Raw genomic sequence first — 23200 nt, forward strand, 5'->3', positions numbered from 1 at the left:
AGCATTAGGTCAGACACTAAAATGACTGATATAGGCTCATGTGGTTTATAAAAACCTATAAAAAGACTACACCAGCAAGGTCCCTGTCACCCTGTCAGAGTTCAGACACTAAAACAGGAAGCAACATTTTAGTTTAAAACCTCATCTCAGAAGAATCAAGATCACTTCACATGAAAAAAAAAATACCTGAAAGCAAACATTTTTAAAAGCTTCAAAACCCCAAAACATAAAAGAAAAAAATAAAGGATCAGAAGATTTGATCAATCCACGGAATCACAAAATGGCTGGTTAATCTCTATCTCCCCTCCACATTAAGCATCCCATGGAAGACCAAAGGAGACCAGACATTCCAGACCTGTGCACCACCTGTTTGCTGCAAAACTCTACAGAGATTCCTTGTGGAATAGTAGTTTCTTATTTCTTGTCTCTCCCTATCATGCAGGAAGCAAGTCTGGCTGTGCTATTCTATTATCATTATATATCACCCATCTGCAACACAGTACTATACAGATAAGCATAAAGCATGTTATCTAGTTCCCTTTCCCCCAGAAGGTTGAGGCTCAGGTATAGGGGCAATTCTCCTGTGCGCAGTCTTTATTCAGGCTGACTCAGTGACTTCAACAGGCTTAATCATGTGGTCAGGTTTGTTGCCAGCTGCATAATGCTCCCACATCTGCAGATACAGCCGCTCTAATTCCATTGTGTATTGTTTGGTGTTGAACAGAGGGCTAGATATTCTCTGTTTCCAGACTTTGCCACGAATTTTCTTCAGGCTAGGTAATAAAAACAAAGAGAATCAATTTTACAAATCAGAAAACTCAGAACCAGACTGTATTAAACACCTAGTCAAAATATGACCAAAGTTATACTTTTTCCAATTACCCTGTCAACTTAACACAAACTAAAGTCATCTGGGAAGAGGGAACCTCAAGTGAGAAATTGCATCCATCAGACTTAACTGTGGGCATGTCTGTGAGCCACTTTCTCAATTAATGATTAACAAGGGACAAACCAGATCAATATGGGCAGTGACACCTGTAGCCAGGTGCTCCTTTGTTGTGCTTTCTGCTTCAGCTCTTGCTTCTTGCTTCTTGCCTTGACATGCCTTCATGGTGGGCTGTGATATGGATACCTAAGCTCAATAAACCCTTTCCAAGTTGATTTTGATCATGGGTCTTGTCATAGAGTCAGTAATTTATCAGTTGGGCTCAACTTAACCATATTCATATTAATGATTCCTTTCAAAGAAAAAGACCCTATGATCTCTCTATTTGTGTATTTGGGTATGTATGCATATATTTGTTTGTGTGTGCATGTAGAGTCCAGAGGACAACCTTGGACGGCATGTATCAGGTATCTTCAACATTTTCTTTAAGACAAATCACTCGAAGAAGGCTAGGCTGGCTATATATGTATATATGTATATGTATCCATATATGTGGACACACACACACACACACACACACACACATACATACATCCACTCATCCTGGTGATCTGCCAGTCTCCTACTTCCTAGTGCTGAGATTATAAGTATGTGCCACCATGCCCAGTCTGGAAATTCTTAAAATTCATTGAACACTTAAGATGTGTAGACTTGGGGTTGGGGATTTAGCTCAGTGGTAGAGCGCTTGCCTAGGAAGGCATAGGCCCTGGGTTCGGTCCCCAGCTCCGAAAAAAAAAAAAAAAAAAAAATGTGTAGACTTGAGTATCTTTTCTTTTTAGTTGAGACAAGGGTGTAACATTCTGCCGTCCAGGCTTGCCTAAACTAAAGGCAATCCTCCTGCCTCAGTCTCCCAGGTACTGGGATTACAAGTATGTCCCATCAAGTCTGGCCCCATATATATATATATATATTCTATCTCAAAAATAAGTATTGGGCTGGTAAGGTGGCTCAGTGAGTAAGGGTGTTTGTAGATAAGCTTTACAACCTGAACTTCATCCTAGGAACTCAGGTGACAGGAGAGAAGCAACTCTTGAAAGGTGTCCTGACTTCCGTTTATGTGTTGTGACATGTGCATATGTATGCCTATACATACAAACTACTAAGGCTCACTCTGTGGTAAATGTTTGCCTAGTATATAGAAAGTACCTTACCTAAAAAAATAGTATTGAATTCTAATTAATGACACTTCCTCTGAAGTGCTGGCTCCTTTTATCTACTGTTTACTTAAAAATGCATCCAAAAATGGGTGGCTCATTGAGAACATGAACAGGTGAAAAATATTTTAATATACCAAATAAAATAATATACAACAGCATGGTCTAAGTAGCAGATATAATAGTGTTTATTGTAAAATTAGAATTTTCATAACTAAATGTTGGGAGATAAAAATATTTTATGAAGCCAGGCACAGTGATTCACACCTTTAATCCCAGCACTTGAGAGGCAGAGGCAGGTTCTATCTGAGGTGGAGGCCAGCATGGTCTATAGAGCAAGTTCCAGGACCACCATGGCTATACAGAGAACCCTTGTCTCAAACAAGAAAAAGAAAAAAAAAACTAGTACATAATTTTATCTTAGTATGATGGCATAGTCATAATCCCCAAAATTGGGAATCCAAGGCAAGGAGAATCAAGCTCAATGCAAGCTGAGCTACATAGCAGATAAAAAAGGTACCTGTCACATAGAGAAAAACTCAACTCCTCATGTATACCATCTACACACACACACACACACACACACACACACACACACACAAATGTAAAAATGTTATGATTCCTAATGAGATTCTGCTATACCCATAGATCAGTGCCTAGCCCAACTGTCAGAGAGGCTTTTTCCTGCAGCTGATGGGAACAGATGCAGAGACCCACAGTTAAATATTAGGTGGAAAGAGACACCAAATTCAAGACCTCCTTCAGGTTCTTCCCTTGGCGCTCAGGGAACCTCATAGGAGAAGGGGGAGAACTGTAGGAGACAGAAGGTCAAGGACACCAGGGGAACACAGCCCACAGAATCAACTAAGCAAGGCTCATAGGGGCTCACAGAGACTGAACCCACAACCAGGGAGCCTGTATTGAGTCTGTCTGACCTAGGCCCTCTGCATGTACATTATGGTTGTGTAACTTGGTGTTCTTGTGAGACTCCTAATAGTGGAAGCAGAGGCATCTCTCTCTGGCCTGCACTTGGGACTCTCTTCCTCTTACTGGGTTGCCTCATTCAGCCTTGATATGAGGGCTTGTGCCTAGTCTTACTGTGTCTAGTTGTGTCATGTTCAGTTGATATTCCTGCTCTTTTCTGAAGAGAAACAGAAGCAAAATCTGTGGAAGGCAGGACAGGGGATGCAAGGACTGGGAGGAATGGATTGAGGGGAAACTGTGGTCTGGATATACTGCATAAGAAAAAAATATATATATATATACAAAAAATTTTATGTGTTTTTTCCCAAACAAAGGTTTCTCCATGTAACAAAGCCCTTGGCTATCCTGAACATGCCCTATAGTTCATGCTAGCCTCAAATTCACAGAGATCCACCTGGCTCTCCCTCCTGAGTGCTAATTCTCACTCATTTGCAGGCAACTAAGGTTTTTTGGTTTTATTTTGTTTTAATTATCCTCCTGTGAAGTATTAGGTTCAAACATCTGACACTTTGGAAAGTTACTAAAATTTCATGATTTCCTAAGAGATCATGTCCCCCATCCAGACAGCATACAATTTATCTATTTTATATTATTCTTAATTTATGGCGTCACCTTAGCCAGTTTCAGATATATAGTTTGTTCCTGGAAATTTACTTACTATTCTAGATCGGTCCCCAGTTTTACAGCTATGTCTTCATATTCCTGTCTGCTTTTAGCAATGAGCTCAAGACATCCTAGACAAGTGAGCTGAGAAGCTGCAACTCGAGAGGCAAGAGTCTCTCCTAGAAGGTAAAAAGATAGTAATCACATAATCATCATTGTTAATTGCATTTTAAGTATCCACATTACAGATGGAGAGGATGGTGCCAAGAATTCAGACTTGAATCAGTCCTATTTTCTATCATCCTGCCTTAATTACTTCTACTACATACAAGTTCACCCTCAAGTACTCCCTCCTCTTGACCCAAGAAACTTTTAATGAATAAAGAGTGCGATGATTTTATCAGTCACTAACCTGGCATAGTCACCATGGGTGTTCCTGCCCAGAGAACATCCATCCCTGTGGTGTGTCCATTACACAAAAAGGAGTATCAGGCAGACATCAGCCAGCTGACCTCTCTGACATGCTCCTCTTTAGGAGCCACAGGTGAAAAAATGATACAGTTCTGGGGAAGGCCATATTTTGTGCATATTGTTGAATATTGGGCTCTCCTACTGCTGGAAAAGCGCAACAGCCAAAGCAAGCTATGAGCACACGTTTCAGAATCTTAAAAAAAAAAAAAAAAGGAAAAAAGGAAAATGAGAAGATTAATAGTTTATCCGCCTTTCCCCAAATCATTTTACTTCACTTTATTCTTCCCATGGAAGATTATACTTGTGGTCTTGTAATAAAGTCCTATTGGGAGAGCTTGACCAGCTTAGCTTGTGCTTGATCCCTAACACCACATGATCTGGCATTATGGCACACACCTATAATCCTGGCAGAGCTCAATCAGGAGCTTCCTAAATTCAAGGAGACCCTGTCTCAAACAAGTGAAGAAACCTGCTTGGGACCTAGGTCTTTCCTAAAAAGAGATGAATTAAATTAATTGAGTTTTTCCCTTTTCTCTTAGCTGTCACCAGAGTGTTTAAAGACAGAGAAAAGAATATTAGAAGATGAAAACCAACTTACTGACTGGTACAATTTGAGACAACTATATGTGGCAGAACTAAGATAGTCAGTGGTCTTCATTAAAGATGGGAATTTGGGGTGTCTTTGCTTGCTTTGTTAATTTGCATGTTGAAAATTCCTGAAAATTCCCTGTGTGTCCTTATTTTCACCGTCCATTACTCACACCCCTCCCATTTTTGCTGACTCCCCCTACCTTCATGCATATTGTTATTGTTTTTGTGTGTTTATGATCCACTGAATTTAACCAGGATTGTTTGCATTAAGAATGGAGAAGTGATATACTGGAACATGGGCAAATTACCACTACAGAAAATGGCTTTCCATCTCCCTGTAATGATTATTGTCAATAGTTCCTAAGAGAGGGGTGGAGCCGTCTTTGAAGCAAGGTTGATTTTCCTGGAATATGGTCAAAAAGTGGCCAGTGACTACCTCACAAGTTGTGTTTAAGAAATCCCAGCAACTGGAATCACAGAACATTGTTTAGTTACCATGTATGTTGTGAAAAGGGAACCCAGCACCAACTGATTTATGTTTTGAGCCATTTCTACATCCTCTCTTTTTATGTTTTTGTTTTTAAGGAATAGGGTCTCATTAAGTTTTTCAGGCTGGCCACAAACTCAAGGACTCAAGTCATTCTCCTATCTTGGCCTCCAGAGTAGCTTGAGGTGCCAACACATTTCCCTACACTTCTTACATTTCAAATTGCATACTATGAACAGTATTTGCCTAATCTAGATCTGAAAGCAGCACACTTCTAAAAATGACCAAATAGACAATATTATTATAGGCTTTTTACAACTATTTTGTAGCTTGAAAGCAGCCAGAGATAGCAAGTGTATAAACTGTATTTATAAAAATAAGCAATGTGAGCTGGCATTACGGCTCCACAGTAGAGCACTTGCCAGCTTCTGCAAGGACTTAGGCTCCACCCCAGCATCAAAAACAATCAACCAAAGAACCAAGCAGTGGATGTGGCCTCCAGACTAATTTACCTACTCCTGATTCAGAGCTGCACTTTCCTATCACAGAACTCCACACTTTCTTCTCTGAAAAATGTGAGAAAAGACAATTTCCAAATCCGGACTATTTCACATTTTTACAAGTTGTACAATGTCCATACATTTATCTAACACTCTTTGAAACAACTTTTTAAAAAAAAGCACATTAGTATCTTTACATTGAGATGCAGAAATATTCATAAACAGAATAAAAAACTAAAACAAGCTTAATGTTATGTAACTTTTGCTTTTAGAATTTTGGCAAAAGTGAGGATTCAGGGATAATAGAAGTTTACTCATTAACTCCTCTTTCTACATTACCCATTCCTTTGAGACAAACAACAGATACAGGAGCAGCAGATTCAGAAATGCTTTCTTTCTAACAATCTAAAGGTAAAAATACACTGATGCAGAAAAGTTCTGTGGACACAGAGCCAGCTAACTCCATATACTCAGTGTTGTGCTTCTGCAAACCAGGCTCGTGAGCTGACTGGGAAGTGGGACCATTGACTAACTCTTCCCTGGTTTAACTCTACAGTACTGCAAGAGTGTTAAAACATGGGTAGGCATACAGCAAGCTTGATTATCAGGTTAGGTCATGGGCTGGCAAATTATAGCCTGTGAGCCAGGTATGGCATACATACAGCCAAGTTTTAAAATTTGAAGTCCAAGGCCCTGGATTCATTTGCACAATATAAAGTGTATCATGATACAAAGAATAAAATAGGAGAGATGACTATATTAGATTCCTAATCATAAAACTGACAATTTCACTTACAATCAAACCCTTTAAGAAAAAGTTTGGCTAGGCAGTAGTGGTACATGCCTTTAATCTCAACACTTGGAAAGCACAGGTAGATGGCTCTCTGAGTTTGAGGCTAGCCTCATATACAAAGTGGATTTCAGGATAGTCAGAGCTACAGAAAGAAACCATATCTGGGGGAGGAGGGAGCGAAAAAAAGCAAGCAAACTGGAGAGATGTTTCAGTGATTAAGAGCATTGTTCTTCCAGAAGTCCCAGGTTCAACTTCCAGCATCAATACTGTAACTCCAGTTCCAAGGGATCTAACGTATTTTGTGGGTACCAAGTATACATGTGGTACACGAACATGCATTCACATTGGCTGTTCTTCCTGAAGACGTGGGTTTAATTCCTAGCACCCACATAGCAGTTTACAGTATCTGTATGCAACTTCTGTTCCAGAAATCTGACACCCTCACACAGACATATATGCAGGCAAAACATCAATACATATAAAAGTAAATAATCTTTAAAAATTTTTTTAATTTGTTGATAATGTGATTTGGACAGAACACTTTGAATAAATAAATGATTCATAGCATGAAATTTAAAAATCACAAGACTGGAGCCAGGTGTGATGATGCATATACTACAATGTCTTCTAGGACAGCTAGGACTATGTAGAAAGATCCGGTCTTAAAAAGATGAAAATAGAGCAAACCTTTGAAGGTCTGCTGGGAACAGGACTTCTTTAAAAAAAAAAGGGGGGTTGGGGATTTAGCTCAGCGGTAGAGCGCTTGCCTAGCGAGCGCAAGGCCCTGGGTTCGGTCCCCAGCTCCGAAAAAAAAGAAAAAAAAAGAAAAAAAAGTTAAGTATGTCTGCAGGCCATTTTCTGGCTACAAGCGGGCCTCGGAACCAAAGAGAGCACATGGCTCTTCTTAAAATTGAAGGTGTTTATGCCCGAAATGAAACTGAGTTCTACTTAGGCAAGCGGTGTGCTTATGTGTACAAAGCAAAAAACAATACAGTGACTCCTGGAGGCAAACCAAACAAAACCAGAGTGATCTGGGGGAAAGTAACCCGGGCGCATGGAAACGGTGGCATGGTTCATGCCAAAATCTGAAGCAACCTTCCTGCAAAGGCCACTGGACACAGAATCATATGATGCTGTACCCATCCTGGATTTCAACTAATGGAGAGTAAATAAATATAGATTTGTGCTCTGGTAAAAAAGAAAAGAAAAGAAACACAACAAAGGCTAGAGTGATGGCTCAGTAGTTGAAAGCACTGACTGCTGTTCCAGAGGTCCTGAGTTCAAATCCCAGCAACCACATGGTGGCTCACAACCATCTGTAATGAGATCTGGTGCCCTCTTCTGGTGTGTGTCTGAAGACAGCAACAGTGTACTCATGTACATAAAATCTTTAAAAAAACTGGGTCAAAGCTCACTGGTACAAAGTTTGTCTAGTCTGTATCACACCCTGAACTTGATCCCCCAACACTGGAGGAAAATAAGACAACATTAGAAGGCTGAAAATGGCTGCGGACATAGCTCAGTTGGTGCAGTTACTTACGTGCCTGGCATGAAGGGAGTCCTGGATTAATTCCTAGCAATTGGGAGTTAGAGGCAGAATGAATACAAGTTCAGTTACCCTCTGCTATGTAACAAGGCCAGCCTGGGATATATGTGACCTCATCTCAAAAATCAACAATACAAGTAACATACAGACTAAGTTGATTATATTTATGCAATTAGGCATACACATGAACAAACACACCACACACACACACACACACACACAACCACACACACACACACCCCTACCCCTACTACTACTAACCACCACCACTACCACTAAAGAATAGAAGCAACAACAGTAACTAAAAAAAAAAAAAAAAAATATGAATTTGAAAGAAAAAAGGAATATACATGGGCGGGTTTGGAGGGAAGAAAAGGGGAAATATTTGTATAATCTCAAAAAATAAAAATTATTTAAAACTGAAAAATTCACAACTCTTGAAGATTAGAAATGAGTCCATAAAGAAAAGGGGGAAGTTTCAGCAACATAGCCCATATAGATAATTTTTACTCATCAGTGAACATTAATAATAAATCTACACATACTCACATTTGCCCACATCTGCAAGGTAGAAGGGTCAATTTTATATAACTGATTAAAGTTACAGTACACAATGGCATCTTCTGGTAGCCCATACTGGGAACGGGTGGTTACAATAATGGTACGGGGAACTTCCTCTCCAGTTGCAGCCTTGTTATTGATCTAGAATAACAAAAAGAACATGATTAAATTTAGAGCTAACACAGACTACGTAAATGTAGTTTAGCTGGGATACAGCTTGCAGAGCGTGCAAAAGGCCCTGGTTTTGATTCAAGTACTGCATAAAACAAGGCATAGTGGTATACTCATCTATAATTCTAGCACTCAGGACATAGATGTAGGAGGACCAAAGATCAAGGCTGGGTTATATGAGAACCCCATCCAACAGAAGCCTTTCCAGAAAAGGGGGACAGGCCAAGGGATGGGGTTATATCTATATAGCAGAGTACTTATCTAGAATGCACAAAGTCCTGGACTTGACCCACCCCCCCACACACACACACACACACTAACACTCAATACCCCCCTCCCCAAGTATAAATGGTTTCAATAGTCAAGACTTCTCAAATGCTAGGATTACATTGGTGTGCCACTATGTAAGGCTTGGCCTGTTTTTGTTTAAGACAGGGTCTCATGTAGCTTTGGGTGGTCTGGTACTTGTCATATAGGCCAAGGTGGCCTCAAATTTGTAGTTTTTATTTGCTACTCCCATACTTTTGTTTTACACTATCACATGAGTATATAGACATCAATAAAATTGCTAACACCCTAGAAGTCTAATATTCCTGCTCTTTTGTTTTATACTCTTATTGATAGAGCTATATATATATTTACCTAATCAAGGATACAATATATACTCGTGGAATACATACTATATTACAGTGGTTAAAAGATGAGCTCTAAAATAATTCCATTTGCCGAAACATACAAATACAAGGAAATAAACTGCACTGTGCAGAATATAACGTGCCCCCAATCCTACAAAAGCACAGCAAGCAAGTACCAATGAGTATGGAAGAAAGAGACTAGAGATTAATACAGAAACTGGTGACTTTAAGATCCGAACTGTGCAGGATTTGGTCAAGGAAAGAGTGAGTTTACAGAAGCAAACATTACATGGTGCCTAAAGAGGGTAATGGCACAGATAGGCAAAAACAAAATATTAGCACAGTAGGTGCTCACTAAGGAACCTGATGGCTGAAGCTAGATGATTTCTAAAACCAGACACAGCTACAAAAGAGCCAGTTCCCAGTGAGCTTATCTCTTACTCTGTAAAATGGAGTGGTTGTAATTAAAGGAAAGGATGTATATATGCGATACATAATTAGTCTTTTTCACCTGTGTAGTAGCCAGTCCATTGCTAATACTGAATCCATTAATTGTTATCTGAATCTGCCCTCTGTTAATCATTTCAATTACTGCTTCTGCAATCGTATTCATGGGAATAACGGGCATGTTAAGAGCTGTGTTAGTGGTGTCTGCATTGTCACCTCCATCAGGACATTTCATCTGAAAAACATCAACAAGATAAAAATTCGCTATAAGAAAAAAAAATCAAATTCTGTTTGCTTCAATGACAAGTGCTGATGAGGTTCTGACCTTGACGATCTTCACATCGGGTAGACTATCGAGAAATGCTTTGAGATCGATGCCATTCAAAACTATTAGATTGTCATAAATGTGCCGTTAGATTTAAAATCGATGACTGCTTTTTCTAATGAAAAAAAATCAGATATCCCTTTTAGTAAAGCTGCATATGGACAACAACACAAAGGGAGAAACGAATACAGCTCTCTGGATTTCCTCATACCATTGTTTTCTGCCTACCTTCAGGTGTGGGAACATATTAGCATGATCACCAATAAAGAACGTATGGGGCATATAAGCCAGTTTTTCAGAATACTGCTCTGCAACTTCAGCTGGGGAAGTTTCCTGATCAGTGATGATGTAATCCATGAACAGTGCGCCACTAGTCCCAGGATAGCCCAGCCACATAGCCTTATAAAGGAAAACACAAACAATCAGACCAAAAATGAACATCTTCTATCCACCTGTAAACCCACCAACTTGCTGCAGATATAAGCAACCTTCTCCCAAAGGAGTTTTTCCAAGAGGCTCTTCATCAAAAAGCTCCCAAATCAGATAATAAATAAGAGACTGGTTTCATTAGCCCAGAGCAAGCCAGCAGCCTTTCCAAATAACTTTGTGTTAAGGTCTTCAAACATTTTAGACAAAGGAGCTGTTAATATAAAACCATGAAATGCCTGTCTCCACTGACGTTTTACTTACTGGTAGGCGCTATGTCTACACCCAAAAATCTATCATCATCCATTCCAAGAACACACTTTTAAAGTCAAGAATGTCTATTTTGTTTTCAAGAGCAGTTAGTCAGATGGAGAAAAACCAAAAAATCACTATCTTTTTGGTTCAATGGACATTGTAAGTGGTTGATCTTTTACCTGAATAGGAGCTGGCCTGAGAGCAAAGAGCTCATTTCGGGCACCCTTGGTGTACCCATTCATATTGACAAGGATGTGAATTCCATCTTGGTGGATGCGGTCAGCTGCTTTTCCATTGCACGGAATCTATGTGATAGACAATAAGAACAATATAGAATCTTAGATTAATTCAATTTGTTTTAATGACATTAAACAGAATCTAGAAACCTAGATGAAAGAGATGGGAAAGCCAGGGACAGTTAGTTGGCGGTAGTTTCCCGGCACTTGGGAGGTACAAAGAAGCAGAGCACTTGGGAGGTAGAATCAGGAGGACCAGAAGTTAAACACCAGTCTTGGCTACGAGAGACCCTGTTTCAAACAAGAAAAAGGAGATGAGAACCAAATCAATGAACTAAGTTAATGTGAGGCAATACAGGGATTAGCACTGCTATAATATTAAAGCGTTACAGATAGGAAATAAAGGAAGCAGAGCTTCCATCTAAATTGAATGGCTTAGTAACAAAATTCCAGAAAGGAGCTAGTATTTGAAATGGGCCTTCAAAGACCAACAAGATGCCAAGCACATTGTTACAAGCCTGGAAGGCAAACATTACGAGTTTGCAACCAGCCAGAGCTAAATACTTGGACTCTGTCTCAATAAATAGACAGATAAGCCACATTAACAAAAGATGACTAGAAGTTTCACATAATATAATCTCAGTGGAAACTGGTATGAACAGAGGACTATAGCAGCAGACTCAGTAAGAGGGCTTGCTATGCAAGCAAGATGACATGAGTGTGGATTCCAGTATCTGTATAAAAGGCCAGATGTGGCCAAACATGTGCCCCTCAAATCTCAGGTCTGCGGAGGTTGGAGACAGGAGGATGCAGAGTTTCCACTGTAGCCCCAGGTTCACTGAGAGACCACCCAGTCTTAAGAAAATAAGGCTCAAGATCTCCACAGTTGACACAGATGACCTGAGCGTGCCTGGGCTTAATTATTTGGGGCAGGGTTATCAAGCCCAGGGATCTTGAACTCTATGCTTGCCAAGATGACCTTGAACCCTGATCCTGCTATCTGCCTCCACCTCAAAAAGCAGCAGGAGATTATAGGTATGAGCCACATAACATCCAGTTTATACAGGGCTACAAATCAAACCTGGGGTTCTGTGTATAATAGAAAAGCACTGTACTACCTTAACTACATCAATGACTTACATTTATACATGTGTGCTTACCATGCAAATATATGCATACATATGCATATTCATGTCTAAAGGTATTATTTCTTTACTGGTCACCCATGTAAATAGAACCTATAGGAAAAGTCTATATATTTAGCAATTTTAATTCTCCCACAGGTTTCATCTTAAAATTCATCATAAAATTTACAGAGTAAAAAATAGAACCAAATACAGAAATAAAGACAACCAACCAGTATGGCATGGTGCCACATGCCCACAATCTCAGAACTTATAGAGCTGAAGCAAGAGGATCACCACAAAAAGCCAACCTGGTTTACATTGTGAATTTCAAGCCAGATAGGGTTAGCTACACAGTGGATTTTTGCCTCAACTCTCACCCTGCCACCCTACAAAATCAATCAATCTCTCTCTCTCTCTCTCTTTCTCTCTCTCTCACACACACACACACACACACACACACAGAGAGAGAGAGAGAGAGAGAGAGAGAGAGAGAGAGAGAGAGAGAGAGAGTGAGAGAGTCAGAAACGTGAGCTTTTTACTTTTGGCTGCTTTTTTTTAATGAGATGGGGGCCTCACATAGCCTAAGCTGGCCTTTGAAAGAAATCCTCATCTTAACACCACAAGATGTATTTTCTTTTTAAACTATTTATTCTTATCTTTATTCAGTAGGTATTAAAAGTATTTTTCTGTCCTGAGTGCAGGCTCAATGTAAAAACAGTTATACATTAAACACAATTATATCACATTTCCATTTTATGTGCAACATCAGCAAAATTCCTATCAATTATAAATGTAAATGACCAAGAAATAAAGGCCAACTGCCCAAATACAGTAGTTCCTGTATAATCCTCCTGTTTAATACCCATCACAAAAAAAAAAAATCTCAACTTGTATCCATAGTTTTTTTTTTATTATTTTTAAATTGGCTTAAAATTTAAAATTAGAGACTTAAAAAAGCGCTTACTATACTTATGGAGGACCTACATTTGCTCTCAGCACCTATGTAACCCCCTGTAAGTCCAAGTTTGAGAGATCTGACACCCCTTTCTGGCCTCCTTGGGCACCTGCCCTCATACATGCATATGCACATACACAAACACATAAACATAATTAACTCTAAAATCTTTTAGAAACAAATGGAAGGATCAGATTTTCACCTGAGAAAGATCAATGAAGTGATTGGCTTCCGCCATCACCTTCACTCGGAAGTTTGTACCGTCATCCGGGCTCAAGGCATAGCAGAATACCTGAAAGGCAGGGAAGGGACAATGTACTTAATAACCTTTGCTCCAACCTTCTCAAATAATGAGGGAGTAAAGCCACCAAAAAATTATTCTTACCTCAAACTTATCAGGGTTGTGCATGCCTGGAATAGACTGCATAAGGTGTGAAGTAGGATGATTCCCAAAGTCAGAACTCACATAGCCTACACGCAATCGGCCATCACTGAGCTTCAAGTCTTTTGGATGCTCATATGGTGGTTTATGAAGGACATTAATCTACCAGCAAAATACAATGTTCATTAGGAAAATCAAGTAATGTGTAAATTTTAATCTAAAAAAAAATAACGGAAAACAGAAAACCGGGACTGGCAATGAAGCTCAGTTGGTAGCATGATTTGCCTAGCTCATATAAAGCTAAGAGTTCTATTCCAGAACTACATAAAAACCAGGCATGTGGTGCCCATCTTTAATCCCCAACCCTCAGGAGACTAAGACACATGAATCTTTGAGTCTACACACTGGGTTGCAGCCATCAGTGTGATGTAGTGAGACACAACAACAACAAAAGGACATGTTGGTGCACCCCTGGGACCCTGTAATTGTGATGTGGAAACAAAGGATCTGAGGTTCAGAGTGATCCTCAGCTGTATAGAGCTTAGAGTGAACCTAGCTAGGATATATAAAACCTATGAAACAGGGGTTGGGGTTTAGCTCAGTGGTAGAGCGCTTGCCTAGGAAGTGCAAGGCCCTGGGTTCGGTCCCCAGCTCGAAAAAAAAAAAAAAAAAAACCTATGAAACAGTCTGAACACATCTAAACATCTAAAATTTCTGGGAATGAAGAAATGTGAATGGAGTATGATAACCCTTACAGAATTTTAGAAAATTCTATGGATAGCATTTTGGGGAAAAATGATAGGAAGGAAAGAGGGAGTAGAGAGGGGGAGAAGGGGAGAGAGAGAGAGGGAAGGATAGGAAGGAAAGAGGGAGTAGAGAGGGGGAGAAGGGGAGAGAGAGAGAGGGAAGGAGGGAGGGAGAACTTTAGATCTATCACTGTTTCCTGGAGGAGGATTCTAAACCTTACCAAGTCGTGTTCTAATTCTCAGAGTATATAATACTACACGCTCAATTTAAACATCATGTGGGGCTTTTGTTGTTAATGCCTTTAGTTTGCTTTTCAGATGGGAGCTTTTGCTTGTTTGTGGTTTTGAGGTAAGAGCTTGCTATGTAGCCTAGGCTGGCCTCAATTCACCATCCTCTGCCTCTAAGTGATGAATTACATTAGTACTGGGATTATATGTTTGTATCACCATGCCTAGTCTAGATTTCCACCTTAAAAAAAACTACCACCATCAGAAATGAAGAAATGAGCTCAAGTCAGGCCATAGGCCACAGTGAAGTAAGTGTGGCTTCTAGGGTAGTAGCTAAGTCAGTTTCATTTCTAGTTGGTAAAGTCATACATTTGATTTATACAATTTTTTTCTCTATCTGCATTTCAGTTTACAACAAAAAGACTAAAACGAGAGTCACCTTATCCAAGCAGAGATTCCCATGCCTCTCTGCAATGGCCTTCCTGAAGCCATGGGAAAGAGGGTACAGCATGCTATGATGAGGATGGACAGAAGGCAGCCTATTCTTCTCTAGCTGCTCAGCTACAATACTAACCAATTTCTTCATCCGCTCATCATAGTCTGTCCAATCACAGACAATCTAGAGGGAAGCAAGAAGAAATTATCACCCAAAACTTAACCAAAGATTTATTTTACAAGTATTTGAGCTCCTAAAGTAATATTAGATAACCGCCTAAAAGCATAGTCTTGGGGCTAGCTCAGTGAGTATAGGTGCTTGCCTTTGCATGCCAGACAACTGGAGTCCAATGCTAAAAGAAATGGCTCCTGAAAACTGCCCTATGATTGCTACTTGCCCAAAAATATAAAAATAAATAAAAATAAAAATAAAATGAAAATACTGTCTCTTGTCTCTAAACAGGCTTAGATTATTACGGAACACAATTAAAAAGTGGTAACAATATAGAAAGAAAAAACATTGGGGGGTTGGGGATTTAGCCCAGTGGCAGGAGCAATGGCCCAAGGCCCCGGGTTCCTCCCCAGCCCAAAAAAAAAAAAAAAGAAAGAAAAAAAAGAAAACATTGAACCATTATTCTTTACCTGTAGGCAATGAGCCAAGTTACAATAAGCATCAGGAAAGTCAGGCTTAAGTTTCAGAGCTGTGCGGTAGGAAGCTATTGCTTCTGGAATATTCCCTGAATCCTGGAAAGAAAACAAACTTGTGAGGAGTTTCCTACAATGATACTTCAGTGCTAAGGTACCCCGTATTTAAATACCAGCAGTACCTTGTGAATGGAAGCCAGATTGCTGTGTGCATCTGCGAAGGCAGGATTAATCTGGATGGCACGAGTATAACACTGCAAAGCTCCCTGAACATCCTGCATCTCCTTTAAAGTGTTTCCCATATTGGAATAAGCATCAGCAAATGTAGGACTGATTCTGAAGGAGAAGACAAAAGCTTGATTATCTCATGTAAAATCTTGTTATATAAAGCACTCGGGGGGTTTGGCATGTGATTAGGTGCTTGCCTACCAAGCATGAGGCCTAGTTTGAATCCCCAGCACCAAAGAGGGAGAAAGAGTCATTTTAGCACCTGCCAAATGCCAAACCTTTAATTATTAGATAGTAATAAATTATTAAATAATAACAATAAATTATATAATAATTAGGGCTCAGCAATTATAGTTCTTGCTGTTCCAGAGCCTGAATTTTGTTCCCAGCATCAATGTCCAGCTCTAGGGGGATAAAGCACACACTTCTGGAACTTAAGGACATTTTATACATAGACAATACACATATACTTAAAAGTAAATTAATCTTTTATAATATGACAATAATAAGCTGGGTGTGTTCCCAGCACTTGGGAGGCAGAAGTAGGCAAATATCTGTGAGTTTGAGGCCAGCCTGCTCTACAGTGCAAGTTCAAAACAGCCAGGGATACTGATAAAAACCCATTCTTTTTTTTAAAAAAAGAGCAGTAATTTTAAACGGTTAGTGAGATGGTTTAGCAGGTAACTTGATGGCTACAATCAAGCTTGATAACATGAGTTCAACCACAGAACATATATAAAAAGATAAAGCAGTTATCCTCTGACCTCCACATGGTCACTGTAGTGTATGCCCACATTTCTCCACACACATGAAATAAATGAAATATGACTATTAAAAAGTAAAGCAGGACATTATACATGCCTTTAACCCAATACATGGGAGGCAAAGGCAGGGGCATCTGTGAGTTCTAGGCCAGCCTGATGCACATGGAGTTCCAGGACAATCATGAGAGGCCTTGTCTCAGGGAAAAAAAAAACTAAAAATAAATATAAGTAACTAAATGAATAAACAAATAACAAGGGGCTGAGAGAGGTGGCTCAGCAGTTAAGAGTACTGACTGCTCTTCCAGAGGACCTGGGTTCAATTCCCAGTAACTACATGGGGCAGTTCACAACTGCCTTACTCTCAACTCTAGGAGATCTAACACCCTCCTCCTCCCTCTTCTGGCCTCTGGGGGACCTACATGTACTGCATATATCCATATACAGATGAATATTTTTAATGATTTTTAAGTTTAAAATATGTAAGCCAAGTATGGTAGCACATGCCTTTAAACCCAGGACATGGGAGGCAGAGGTAGGTAGAGTAGATTTCAATGAGTTCAAAGCCAGCCTGATCTAGTGAGTTCCAAAACAATCATGAACATAATTCATGATTGTTTCATGTTCATAATTTTATGAGACAGGGTACATAATGAAACCCTGTCTCACAAAAAGCTTAAAATAGTTAACTTTTAAATTATTTTATTATTTTATGTGTGTGGATGTCTTACCCACATGTATGGTTATGTAACATGCACAAGCCCGGTGCCCTTTAAAGCCAGAAGAGGTCATTAGAGTTCCTGGTATTAGATTTTCAGATGGTTGCGAGCTACCACCCGGTGCTGGGAATTGAACCTATACACTCTCAAAGAGCAGCCAGTACTCTTAATCCCCGAGCCATCTCTCCAGCCCCAAATTTTTGTTTTACACAAGGTTTTCCAATGTAGCCCTGGCTGGCTTAGCTCTTGCTATGCAGATTAGGCTGGCCTCAAACTCACAGAGATCCATCTACCTAAGCTCCTGAGTGCTGGGATTAAAGCATATACCACTATGCCACGCCTTTAAAAAATAGATGCCAGGTGCTGATAGCACACAACTTTATCCCAGAATTTTGAGAGGCAGGGGCAGGTGGATCTCTTGAGTTCCAGGTCAACCTGGTCTACAGAGTGAGTTCCAAGACAGTCATGGCTACTTAGAGAAACCTTGTCTCAAAAAAGAAAAAACAAAGAGATGCTGAAGTAAATGGGAGAAAACCCATGAGGCTTCAATATGCAAAGATATACAGGCATCTAAGTAAGAGTAAGCCTTCTGTAGGGAAGAGCACACCAATTGGTTATCCAATACCAAATGGTCAGCCCTGAAAATATACACAGTAACATTATACCGGTTGTGAAAGTTGTATGTAGAAATATATAAGCATATAAAAATATATATACATATATGTGTGTTACAACAATTCACGAAAAATGTGTCCATGGATTTGAGAGCAAGGAGGTATGGTTTATGGGATGGTTTTAGAGAGACAGGAAAGAAAAAAATGATGTAATTATAATCTCAAAAATGAAAACAGGGGGTTGGGGATTTAGCTCAGTGGTAGAGCGCTTGCCTAGCAAGCGCAAGGCCCTGGGTTCGGTCCCCAGCTCCAAAAAATGAAAACAGAAAAAAGAAGCTATGAGTTTCTTACCTTATGGCTTCCTTATAGTGCATCAGTGCTTCCTGCAGCTTGCCCTGCTGTTGCAGTACACTTGCTAAATTGGAATGTGCAGCAGCAAACTCTGGGAAGACCTAGAGTTCCGATCACAGCTGACATTAAATAGCAGAAAGACTCTCCAAAGTACCTCCCACAGCTCTGAGACCGTCACTGTGTACACCTAGGCTTCTCGCCACCCCTTCCAAGTTTACCCAGTCTTCAGGTCTAGTAGCTCAAATTCTACTGCTCCCTCCATTTCATACCTATCTTCATTTGAAACAGGAGGTGTGCTTCTCTTCCTGTAATCATGCTGAGTAATGCCACTTCTTTTCTAAACTCCTACTAACCACACAGGCTTGAGTTCTTCACTGTAATAGCTTTACAGTGAAGCTATTACTAAGCTTACTAGTCAATATCTTGCACGTCATAGGACCTTATATCAATAGTGAATGACCCTCTTAAAGAGGTGAATGGCAGCTGAACCTTTAATCCCAACACTTGGGACTCTCTGGGTTCGAGGCCAGCCTGGCCTACACAGTAAGTTCCAGAACAGCCAGGGCTACACAGAAAAACCCTGTCTCAAAAATCAAAACCAAAAATAAAATAAACCCAGAGGTGAATGAACGGCAGGCAAACTAAACTGCTTTCCCTTTACTGTCCCACAGGCTAGGCTAGACCCTCCAGTCACAGCACTGAACATACCTCTAATGCTTTGCGATACAGGCGAACTGCCTCTTCAATATTGCCCTGTTCCCGTTTGATGTTGGCAAGGTTATTCAAAGAGTCTGCATGGGTAGGACACAGACGAAGAGCTGTGTTATAACAATCTTCTGCTTCAGCAACCTGGAAAATAAAACAAACCATTCAGAAACTACACAAAAGAATCAGGGAGACCGTAGCTATTCTAGTAATTCAAGTAACTGCATCATTGAGTCTAATGGCTGGTAACACACTGGAAAATGGACACTTTTCAATATCCTCCTTCCCAGCAACCAAAACTCCAAAGAAAACCAATATAACAATCTCAATACTTAATATGTACAATGAAGACTCTCTTTTCTACCACATAACAAAGAAATAAGACAAAATCCTTACACTGCCCTTCTCTTTGAGAGCATTTGCTAGGTTGCAGTATGCATCAGGGAAATGTGGCTGCAGTTCTATAGCTCGCCTGTAGGTATCAATGGCCAGGTCTATAAGGCCTTGCTCATAGTACACACAAGCCAGGTTGCCGTGCACCACCGCATGATTTGGGCTCAAACTTAAGGCACGAAGATAAGCTGCCACAGCTCTGTGAGAAAAACAAAAACACATACACAAAATGCAACTAATTAAACATATTATTATTAGTGTTTATGACATGTATACAGGTCGGCATAGACCACAGTACACGTGTAGAAGCCAGAAGACAGCTTTGTAAAGTTGGTTCTCTCCTCCCATTGTGGGTTCCAGGGATCAAATTCAGGTCATCTGCTTATACTTTCACTCACTGAGCCATCTCGCCCAACTAACCTTAACGGAGATTTTATTAAATGAAATGTCAATTAATTTTAACTAATGACAACTTGATGTTTTATTGAATATCGAAATCTCATTTTTAATAAAATGTATTTTTTTTTTGGTGCTAAGAACTGAGCTTAGGGCCTCATGCATGCTAAACAAGGACTCTACCACTGAGTAAAAATTGTTGGCCCTGCATTTTTATTTTGGGATATATGGGGTTTTTTTGTTTTGTTTTGAGCTAAGATTTTACTCTCCAGCTCTGTGCAAGCCCTTCTCCCCTGGCCCCTCAAGGGCTAGTATTACAGGTGTAAGCTAGAACATCCAAGCCCAGCATGTTTTCTTGAGAGAGTCTTGCTCCATCAAGGGCCTGGCCTTGAACTCACAGCAATCCTCTTGCTTCAGCCTCCAAAGTACCAGACTATATAAAACATATTTTCACAGAAAAAAAATTGTGTATTCCTGCTCAGCTTCCCTTAAACAACAAAAAAGTTACAAATCAAAGGCTAAAGAGACAACTCAGTGGACAGGAGCACTGGCTGCTCTTCCAGAGAACCCTGGTTTGATCCTAGAACCCACATGGCAGCTCACAGCCATGTATAACTCCAGTTCTACAGGCCATCTTCTGGCTTTCCAACATGGTCCACAGACATGCAGGCAAAACACCCATACACAGAAAATCAAATAAATCAAGGGGCTGGAGAGATGATCAGTATTTAAGAGTGTTTGGTGTATAATTATGAGGACCAGAGTTTAGATCCCTGAACCTAACACGCTAGGTGGCCATAGAGAAGCATGTATCTCAGCACTGGGGGAAGGGGATTATAACAGGACATCACTGAGGCTTTCTGACTGGCAACCTAGCCAAAAATGTGAACTCTGGGTTCAAGGAGAGAGTGCCTCAAAGGAATAAGATACAGAATGACAGGATGGGGATGGACACCAGCATTCTCTACAGGATTCCCATGTGCCATTCACCTGCACACACACATGTATACATAAACCTTCCTCACTAACACACACAAATTAGAAAAGCAGTATTAAATTAAAAAGTCAAAGGTCAAGTTTTACTTAGTTTTCTTAATCAGATCAAGGGAACAATTCAGTCCAAAAGGTAATCATTTCTAACAGTTTTACAGTAAAGAAAATGTAAATGGAATTAGGTATAAGGATAAAAGCATTCAGGAAACCAACTACATCTGTTAAGTAAAGGATATCAAGGCAGGAGGGAAAAGTACGCTCTATAAATGTTCTTCTGAAAGCTGTTGCCACATTTTAGTCCAAACTACTAGGACAAGGAAATGGATCAAACATAACATTCTCACCTGTCAAAAATCCGTGCCTCTTTCAAAACATTTCCTAAATTGATATAAGCATCCAGAAAATTTGGGTCAAGGGTGACAGCCTAAAATTACAAAAGTTATTTAGAAAGATAGGATTTTAATGAACTTCTAATTCAGCTTTTATTAAGTAATTTTAGATATCCAATTACATTTACTATAATAAAACTCAGTTTGATTTCAATAGCATTTCTTATTTAGTTCCCTCTCATCTATAAACCTTCATTAATGTTAAAATAATTGGAGGGAGGGGCTGGTCCTATAGCTTAGAGACAAAGCACTCACCTAGCATACTCCAGTATCTGGGTTTCAATCTCCTCTATTATCTCAAGAAAGAAAGCAAATGAAAAAAAAAAAACAAAACAAAAAAAAACACACAAAAGGACTTCTCAAGAGCAAAATGGATCCAATTGAACTGAGCAGAGTACTTCTTCCTTTTGTTCTGTCTGTTCTATGAGACAGGGTCTTGCCATGTAGCTCTGGCCTGGCTGGCCTCAAATTCAAAGCAGAGTATTTCTAATGCTTGGCCCTATTATATTCAGTCAATTTAACTCTTCTAAAAGATAGTGACAAATAGTGAGCTCTTAACGAAATCTGTATGCTCTTCTGTTCCATAAACACAGCTCAGCAAGTCCTCGGTAGGATATGTAATTAGAGTTGTAACATTAAGCCAGTTATGGCAAAATCGTACAATCCAGCAGCTGGGAAGCTTAAGTCGGAATTCAGCTCATCCTCAGCTACACAGTGAGTTCGTAGGCAGCTTGGGGCTATATGAGACACTCTCAAAACAAGCAAATGAGCTCAATGGTAGAATAGCTAAGATCCTAAAAAAATAATCCTCTAGAATAGTAAATGCAAATTTAACCAAAACACTGAAAGGTAATAAATAATTTCAAGTATTTTAAAGATTCCAGAAACACTTCTTTACATAGATAACAAGTCACAAATTATCTATAGTCAGAGTGATCTATCCTGAAAACCTTTTAAATTTTTGTTTTGAGGTAAAGTCGAACTCTGCTGTCAGCCCAGGCTATCTTAGAGTTCACTATATAGGACAGTGTGGCCCAGGACTCACAGCAATCAATACTCCTGCCTCAACCTCCCAAGGGCTGAGATTATAGGCATGAACCACACCCTGCTCGTGTTAGATAAATTTTTATAGACAGTTTCAAAAATACACAAAAGCAGGGAAGACAATAAACCATGTCTTGACTTACCATCTTTAGTAATTCATAAATCAGATTGGCTTTTATTTAGTATGTATTCTAACCTACTCCCCCCCCTTTCTCCAGATAATTTTGAAGCAAATCTCAAACATATCCCCTTTAAAATTATGAATCCTAGGAAGGAGACAAGAATGGTTTTTCACTCCAACATCATTATACCTTTAAGAATGAGCTGGCCATGCCTTTAATCCCAGCATTTGGGAGGCAGAGGTAGAAATAGAGATCAGTAGATCTCTGTGAATTCCAGGCCAGCCTGATCTACACAGCAAGTTTCAGGCCAGGGAGAATTAGATGGGAGATTGTCAAGGGGCTGGGAATAGCTTGATAGTTAAGAGCACAAAATGATCTTGCAGAGGTCCTGAATCTGTTCTTAAATCCGTACCAGGAGATCACAGCCACCTGTAACTTCAGGTAGGAGGGGTTCCAACAACTCTCTTCTGGTCTACAATGGCACCTTCAGACACATGCACACGCGTACTCGCACACACAATTAAAATTAAAAATCTTTTAAAAAATAAAAGAAATTCTAAGACCAAATATCTAGTCAGTGGTCCCATATCTGATTAACTTCAATGAATATCCAAATAGGATCCACACAAGTTATCAATAAGCTTTTTAAAAAAGATTTATTTATTTGTACACTGTAGCTGTCTTCAGACACACCAGAAGAGGCATCGGATTCCATTACAGGTATTTGTGAGTCACCATGTAGTTGCTGGGAATTGAACTCAGGACCTCTGGAAGACTAGCCAGTGCTCTTAACCATTGAGCCATCTCTCCAGACCCATTAACAAGCTTTTTAATTT

The 23200-nt window shown here is 39.8% G+C and overlaps 1 protein-coding gene across 1 annotated transcript in view; it reads right to left on the minus strand.

Annotated features, from left to right (window-relative positions):
• Nucleotides 1–511: 511 nt before the first annotated feature.
• Nucleotides 512–23200, minus strand: part of Ogt (O-linked N-acetylglucosamine (GlcNAc) transferase) — a 42495-nt gene continuing 19806 nt past the window's right edge. The window contains 19 exon segments of the mRNA XM_032889331.1: nt 512–773; nt 3743–3866; nt 4100–4264; nt 4267–4351; nt 8625–8777; nt 9954–10124; nt 10215–10300; nt 10303–10329; nt 10439–10613; nt 11075–11200; nt 13416–13505; nt 13599–13757; nt 15009–15188; nt 15647–15748; nt 15832–15985; nt 18323–18423; nt 19031–19171; nt 19424–19619; nt 21154–21233. Coding sequence (XP_032745222.1) covers nt 599–773; nt 3743–3866; nt 4100–4264; nt 4267–4351; nt 8625–8777; nt 9954–10124; nt 10215–10300; nt 10303–10329; nt 10439–10613; nt 11075–11200; nt 13416–13505; nt 13599–13757; nt 15009–15188; nt 15647–15748; nt 15832–15985; nt 18323–18423; nt 19031–19171; nt 19424–19619; nt 21154–21233 — 2490 coding nt within the window. The 3' untranslated portion in view covers nt 512–598.

Source organism: Rattus rattus, chromosome X (genome assembly GCF_011064425.1).
Source record: "Rattus rattus isolate New Zealand chromosome X, Rrattus_CSIRO_v1, whole genome shotgun sequence".
Classification (NCBI taxonomy): domain Eukaryota; kingdom Metazoa; phylum Chordata; class Mammalia; order Rodentia; family Muridae; genus Rattus; species Rattus rattus.